At 51.7% G+C, this 7,690-nt stretch overlaps 1 protein-coding gene across 1 annotated transcript; it reads left to right on the forward strand.

Moving 5' to 3' along the window:
• Positions 1-2,143: 2,143 nt before the first annotated feature.
• LOC115090367 lies at positions 2,144-7,167 on the forward strand. The gene is made up of 2 exons (XM_029599350.1): positions 2,144-2,515; positions 6,064-7,167. The coding sequence occupies exons 1-2, from the start codon at positions 2,161-2,163 to the stop codon at positions 6,636-6,638; spliced, it is 930 nt and encodes a 309-aa protein (XP_029455210.1). The 5' UTR covers positions 2,144-2,160; the 3' UTR covers positions 6,639-7,167.
• Positions 7,168-7,690: the final 523 nt, after the last annotated feature.

Here is a 7,690-nt window from a genome sequence, read left to right on the forward strand (position 1 = left end):
ATACAATTACAAAGTAATGAAAGGTTACAATCAATATATAGTACAAACCAAATCCCATACAATATTAAGGAAATAGGAAAATTCAAGATGAAAAAGGAGAGATGTATATTATGCAATAGACCACTAAAGAAAAATTACAAAAGAGGCATCGCTTGAATCTATAAACTTCCGACTAAATTGAAACTAAGCAGAGTTAGTTGGGGGATGAGTATCCAAATTACGAAGATGAATAGGGTCAAAATATACATATTTAGATCCAAAGTGAGTGATAACACATTGACAAGGAAATCTCAAAATAAATTTTGCACCAAGTGCCAAGACCTCTGAACACATGGAAAGAAATTTTTTACGATGTTCTTGAGTGGAGCATGTAATATCTGGATATTTCCAGGCTTGCTGGACAAAAAAGGAAGACTATGTATAGCGGAAAAAGGATCTTAAAACCAGATCTCTGTCTTGGGAAAAGACATAAAGAGTCCCATGCTTAGATATAACCACGTCCATTGAAGATTCTAGGAATTGGGTCAAATCCAAATCTGGTTCTTGAGCATGATCTGTCAAATTCAAAACAAGATTTTGTTATATAAGCTTTAGCAATGGTAGGTGTAACTTCAGCAGGTATTTTTAAAACCTCAAATGTATATTTTTTGAACAAATCAATAACAGAGATCAAATTGTATTGAGGATGTTATTGATTTTATTGTCTGTTTGAGGAATGGTGATGGTTCTGTTTTTTCATTGTTGCACTGCTTAGAGAGTCTGACTTCTTGCAGCTTCCAGTTCAAGTTTTATCTGTGCGTTTGTATTTCTGCTTTATGGTTGCTCTATTCTGTATTTGATGAGGGTCTGTTGATGATCTGCATCTGTGACTGAGGTGAGGCATTTTTCTAATAGGTAGTGTATTAGTGTATTTGGACTTTCAGAGAGTCAAGCCCCATCACAATAGGCCTAATACCATATGCGTTCCATATGTCTTTTTTGCAGGGCTTTCTAGTTGGCATCACAGCAGTGCCTGTAAATGAAAAAACCGAGTGGACCTAGTGTCCGCAAGGTTATTGTAATGTGGGCCCAGGCGCGCTCATCAATTAGGCGGCTGAGGAGGAGGCGGGGGGGGGGGGGGGGGGGGGGGGGGAGAGACGAAAGGAATCAGGATGGTTTAGAGAGCGAGGGGATCGTGGCAGTCAGGGATTGGTAGAGAGTTATGGGGGGAAGAGAGGCAGTGCGGAGGGAACGTTTTAATTGGCTGTGGGATTTTCAAATTGAATTCATCAGTGGGGACAATGAAAGGGGGGGGCAGTCCGGGGTTCGCGCGGCGGCGAGACAAGTCAGGCGCGACAGTTGTTAATTTTGAGGCGGTTGCGTTTGTCTTGCCTTGCTGCTTTCCGGGTTGGTGGTGGCGCGGGTGCGAAAGTCGTTGTTAAGATGGCTGACGGGGAAGTGGAGGACTTGTCCTGGCTGGTCGATTCGGAGGAGGCGGCCTGGTTACCAACTGCTGGATCGGAGGAGGAGGCTGAGGGGAGAGGCAGCCCAGTGCGGGTGAGATCTGTTGGCGAGCCGGAGGGGGACGATTTTGAGAGGGATCGGAGGATCGCCGCGGGGGGCGGGGTTCTGGGAAGCGAGGCTGGGCCGCGTGTCGTGAGGCCGTTGATGGTGCCGGAGGGACGGTCTGAGGCAGGTAGGAGTAGGGCGGTACGAATTTGGAGGGGGCGGGGCAGTGTGCGAGGGGATCTAAATCGCAGGGCTGGGTCGATGGAGCTGGCGTGTGACCTGCCTGCGGTGCCGAGGCGGGGAGCGCGGCGGGCTGACAGCGGATCGGGTATGAGAGCGGGGATTAGAGCGGTAGGGGCTCCTGGGCGCAGTGCTGGAATTTTGGCTAGTTCAGCCAGGGAGCCTGGAGCGGTCGCATTTGGGGGACGGGGTGGCAGAGAGAAGCGAGCAGGGGGTCGGAATGGCGTGAGCTCCGGGAGGCTTCGTGGACAAGGGATAGGATCTAGGAAAAGACCGGTTTCGGATATTGGCGCAAGGGGGGGGCTGGTGGCCCGCGTGCCTATGTCAAGAAGGGGGGGTAGAGGCAGAGCAGCTGGGGTTAGGGGTTACCGTGGTGAGCGCGGGGGGATTCGGAGAGTGGGGAGAGTTGGGAGACTGGGAGCGGCTGGGGTTATGCCTAGAGTTCCTGGGCACCAATTTTCCCCTTCTGGGTTGGCAGATGATGTTTGGTGGCAATGTGGTATCAGGGGGGACAGAGGCAGAGCGGAAGAGGACATGTTAGCTGGTGGTGATTGGGGGATGGAAGAGATTGCAGGGGAGAGAGATGAGGATCTTGTACCTGTTGTGGGGCCTGTTCCCTCCCTGGCTGTGGTGTCTTCTCAGGCGCTGCGTGAGGTGGAAGAGGCGGCGGTTCCTGGGCCGTCGCGACAGGAAGAGTGGCGAAATGTGGCGCCTGTAGCGGACCAGACGGGGATTCGGGAGCGAGCAGTGGATGATAGAACGGCGGTGTTGGCTGCAGACCCGCCAGGTGAGTTCGTGATTTTTCCGCGACCAAATCAGGGAGTAGCTTCGCAGAAGATAAGAGGCGAGCAAGGGGGGGGGCTGGATTCGGCGGGGAGGGATTGATAGTGGTGTTAATCAGCAGACGAGTGAAGACAAGGAGGGAGGGGCGGAAGTGCGAGGGGAGGCAAGTAAGAAGGGTAAGTCTAAAAAACGGAAGAGACGGGATAGATCAAGTTCCTCGGATTCCTCATCGTCCTCCTCCTCGTCGGCGTCCTCGTCGTCTAGTTCGACGGCAGGGGGTGTAGTGTACCCAGGTGGTGTGTCTGGAGGAGTAGCAGCGCATGGTGCCCCAGCGCTGGTGGCTTTAACCGAATTGTGGGAGGAGGTCCCAAAATCCTTGCGGAAGCGAATTAGGCATAGGCGTTTCATTGATATCTTCCAATTGTTGGAGGGCAGGCGGGGGAAGCGTAAGGGGAAGAAGAAGCGCGGAAAGAATGAACGTTTTCCAGGAGCGCAGCAGAAGGTAGCGCGCAACATCCATAATTGGATGAGGGCGTTTCTTCGTTTGGCGAGCGTTGTGGGACGCAAGGACCCGGCGCAGTATGGTCCATTGTTGGCTTACGCAGATGCCATCTTGGCAGCCAGTAAAACCTACGACGGATGGTCGTGGTTAAATTATGATGAACGTTTCCGTGATAGGATGGAGGAAAATAAATTCATGTCTTGGGGCACCCAAGACGTGGGTTTATGGTTGACACAAATGGCATCCAAGGCGCCATTGAGTGGTACAGGACAGGGAGCTGGTTTGAGTAGCGGATTGGGGCGGCCCTTTCGGAAGGAGGTCCCCGGTGGAGGATCTGGAAAAAGTGTGTCAGGAAGGAGTGACGTGTGTTGGAGATTTAATCGCTCCAATTGCAATTTCCCCGACTGTAAATTCCGACACGCTTGTTCCAATTGTGGAGCGGCGCATCCAGTGTCCAGGTGTCTTAAACGACAAGGGGAAGGTTCAACCTCTGCCCCTGGTTCCAAAGCGCAAGGAAAACCTGGAGTTTGATCGGGCCTTTACGCCGGTCAGGGTCTCAGCTATGCGACCTTGGTTACAATTATATCCCAGGAGGCCTGTGGCTGAGCTACTGTTGATGGGTTTTTCTGTTGGTTTCAGTATTCCTTTTGAAGGGGTGGGCAAGATTGGGGGGGGGAGGTAATTGTCCGTCGGTACGGCGTTTGATGGGGGTGGTACGGGCTAAATTGCAGGAGGAGATTGATTTGGGTAGGGTCGCTGGTCCGTTCAAGGAGTGCCCCCTGTCAGATTTGGTACTGTCTCCGTTGGCGGTGATCCCCAAGAAAGAAATGGGAAAATTTCGTTTAATCCATAATTTGTCCTTTCCGGAGGGGCGTTCGGTGAATGACGGAATTCCAAGAGCGCTGTGTACAGTTCGGTACGCGTCATTTGATTCAGCGGTTCGTTTGGTGCGCAGCTGTGGTCCGGGAGCGCTGATGGCTAAGGCCGACATTGAGGCGGCCTTTCGGTTGCTACCGGTGCATCCGGACAGTTTTCATTTATTGGGGTTCCGTTTTGAGGGCGCCTTTTATTTCGATAAGTGCATGCCTATGGGTTGTTCTATAGCATGTGCTTATTTCGAAGCTTTTAGTTCTTTTGTGCATTGGGTAGTTCGACAGCGAGCGAAGTCGGCTAAATTAGTGCATTATTTAGACGATTTCCTATTTGTGGGAGCAGCGGGCTCCGGTGAGTGTGAGCAATTGGTGGCTAGTTTTCAGAAAGTATCCAAGTCTTTTGGCATACCTCTTTCGGCTAGTAAGTCGGAAGGTCCTTGTACAAGAATGACCTTCTTGGGCATCGAATTGGATTCCGAGGCCAGGGTGTCTCGTCTGCCGGCAGATAAGGTAGAACGATTACGAGAATTGATACGGGATGCGATGGGGCGAACTAAGTTAACCTTGCGTGAATTGCAATCCATAGTGGGAAGTCTGAATTTTGCGTGCAGGGTTATTCCTATGGGTAGAGTATTTTTGCGGAGACTGTCGTATGCTACGACCGGACTTAAGAGGTCTTTCCATCATGTTCGTGTTTCGAAAGCCATGCGGGAGGATTTGTGCATTTGGAAGGATTTTTTGCAGAACTTTAATGGGGTGGCGTTTTGGCAAACTGATCCGTTGTCAAATCACGAATTGGAATTGTTTACGGATGCAGCGGGATCGCTGGGTTTTGGAGCTTACTTCCAGGGGTCCTGGTGTGCAGACCGGTGGCCGAAGGAGTGGATAGCATCGGGGATCACTAAAAATATTACCTTCCTGGAATTGTTTCCCATTGTGGTGGCAATGCATATTTGGGGTTCTCAGTTACGAGGTAAGAGAGTCGTGTTTTGGTGTGACAATATGGGGGTGGTCGAGGTCATTAATAAGAGGGCAGCGAGGTGTATTCGCGTTTCAGAGTTATTGCGGGAATTGATTTTACGCTGCATGTCTTTAAATGTGACTCTATGGGCCAGACATGTACCGGGTGTGTCTAACGGTGTGGCTGACTCTCTTTCTCGTTTCAAGTGGGAAGTTTTTTGAGAACTGGCTCCGGAGGCGAAAGTTTGTGGAGAACCGGTCCCATCTTCCCTTTGGAGATTTGGTACCCTGAATCTTGGAACATGCTGCGAGCTTCACTAGCTCCGTCCACTTGGACAGGTTATCTGGGTGGGGCGCGCAAAGTGGCGGCTTTCTTGTGGTCCAAAGGTTGGGGAGGAGGGCCAATTTCGGATGGAGCGTTGGTCCGGTTCATTGAGTGCGCCAGAGGTGCCGGGTGCTCGAGGGCGGCGGTAGGTAGACAGTTAGCGGGGTTCTCTTTTCTGATGAGGGCGCATGGGTGGGGCTTTCCGTCTGGACGATTTATTGTGCGGCGGTTATTGGCGGGTTGGTCCAGAGGAGTTGTGCAGAGTCGGCATCAGCGTTTGCCGATCACGCATGACATATTGTTGCAGCTGTGGGGGGCGTTGGAGTCGGTGTGTGCATCACGGTTTGAAACGGCATTGTTTCGTCTGGCTTTTGTGTGGGCATTTTTTGGTGCATTGCGCATTAGCGAGCTAGTGACAAGAGCTGCAGGTCGTAGGGATTACCCAGGTTTGCTGGCTGCGAATGTAGTCGTGACTAATAGGTCGGTGGTTTTGGGCATTCCTCGGTCTAAAACGGATCAAGGGGGACGGGGTTTGTCGGTTGTATTGGTTGGAGTGCCGGGTTTGTTAACGTGTCCTGTCGCTAATGCAGTGCATTATTGCCGGTTGCGTCAGGATGGAGATGCCCAGTTCTTGATTCATGCGTCAGGGAGCCCGTTAACCAGGTATCAATTTGAGATGGTGTTGCGGCGGGCATTGGCGGTCATTGGTTTAAATGAACAACGGTTTGGAACGCATTCGTTCCGGATTGGGGCAGCTACGTCAGCAGCTAGCGCAGGTCTACCGGGTGGAGTCATTCAGAGGATTGGCCGATGGCGGTCGGGTGCGTACATTGGTTACATTCGCCCGGGGGCGGGGCGTGAATGAATAGTGTCTAACATTTGTTTCTTTTCAGGTGCGGGGTCTAAGGACATGGAGGTGTGGATCATCGGACACTCCTTTATTCATTGGGCACACAGACATGCCTGTGGTCGGCCTTATGGTTCCCACTTGGACTTGCATAACAGAGGGGTTGGGGTTCGTTGGTTAGGGCGTCGAGGCATGCTATGGGATGAGTTACTCCCGTATGTACAAAAAATATGCAAGCGGCTCTGTGCACCTCGTGTGTTGGTGATTCATCTAGGGGGCAATGATTGGGGTCGAATGGTTGGTAGGCATTTTATCAACATAGTGCGGAAAGATTTAATGGCGGTGTCGATACTTATGCCTACCACCATTCTGTGTTGGTCGGATATAATTGTCCGGCCGGCACTGGTGGATAATGTTATGTGGCGCAGAAGCAGGTCCAAAGCAAACCAGCAGATTGGCTCTTGGCTGGAGCGTTTGGGGGGGCGACATATACGGCATGAATGGTCTTGGGGCAAATTGGGGGGTCTATTTCGGAACGATGGGATTCATTTGTCCTTTTTGGGGACGGACCTGTTTCTGAACGACATTCAGGAGGTGCTGGAGGCATTGTTTCCCAAATAAAGCAGTCCGCATCTTTGGGGGTCACTGGACATTGGATGTCCGTGCCTGTGGCGCGTGGCCCGAGCCATAAAGGTTTATAGTATGGTTATGTCAGAACGGATTTCAGATATGAAAATGATGGTTGACAACTGAAGCTGTTGTCAGGGAGTGGCCCCTTGCTGGAGAGAGGCGGGGGCCGCTTGGCCAGACTCCCTGCAGGATGATGTAGGGGGTCCACACAGGCTGGCTCCTTGCAGATTGGCGGATGGGGTCGGTGCCTGGTGTGTAGGGCCTGACATCGAGCCGAGCGGCTGGTAATGGCTATCCTGCCGGAAAGAGGCGGATAGGTTGGTGGGAGTGGAAAGGCTGAAATCCGGATCTGTACAAACTTGTTTACTTAATTTGTATTTGTTGTATACATGGGGCTCGGGTCATTTGTGATTAAAGCTGCGGCCTTGTTTTACCCAGCACCTTGTCTTGTGGTTTATTTGAAACGGATGGGAGGTGATGAGCGAATGAGTCCTGGATGCCCATATTATGAAAAACCGAGTGGACCTAGTGTCCGCAAGGTTATTGTAATGTGGGCCCAGGCGCGCTCATCAATTAGGCGGCTGAGGAGGAGGCGGGGGGGGGGAGACGAAAGGAATCAGGATGGTTTAGAGAGCGAGGGGATCGTGGCAGTCAGGGATTGGTAGAGAGTTATGGGGGGAAGAGAGGCAGTGCGGAGGGAACGTTTTAATTGGCTGTGGGATTTTCAAATTGAATTCATCAGTGGGGACAATGAAAGGGGGGGGCAGTCCGGGGTTCGCGCGGCGGCGAGACAAGTCAGGCGCGACAGTTGTTACCCTCCCACCCACCCTATTTGTATTGACTTTACGTTGTAATTTGTGCGGATGGGAATTTGTCGCAGTTTTGGGGGCGCGTGGCCCGAGCCATAAAGGTTTATAGTATGGTTATGTCAGAACGGATTTCAGATATGAAAATGATGGTTGACAACTGAAGCTGTTGTCAGGGAGTGGCCCCTTGCTGGAGAGAGGCGGGGGCCGCTTGGCCAGACTCCCTGCAGGATGATG

Source organism: Rhinatrema bivittatum, chromosome 1 (genome assembly GCF_901001135.1).
Source record: "Rhinatrema bivittatum chromosome 1, aRhiBiv1.1, whole genome shotgun sequence".
NCBI lineage: Eukaryota > Metazoa > Chordata > Amphibia > Gymnophiona > Rhinatrematidae > Rhinatrema > Rhinatrema bivittatum.

Excerpts from the sequence above, each read along its gene's own strand:
- LOC115090367 (XM_029599350.1), top strand. The coding sequence starts at position 2,161 with ATGCCTAGAGTTCCTGGGCACCAATTTTCCCCTTCTGGGTTGGCAGAT. Across the intron at positions 2,516-6,063 it reads GTTGGCTGCAGACCCGCCAG|GTGCGGGGTCTAAGGACATG; the intron begins GTGAGTTCGTGA and ends GTTTCTTTTCAG.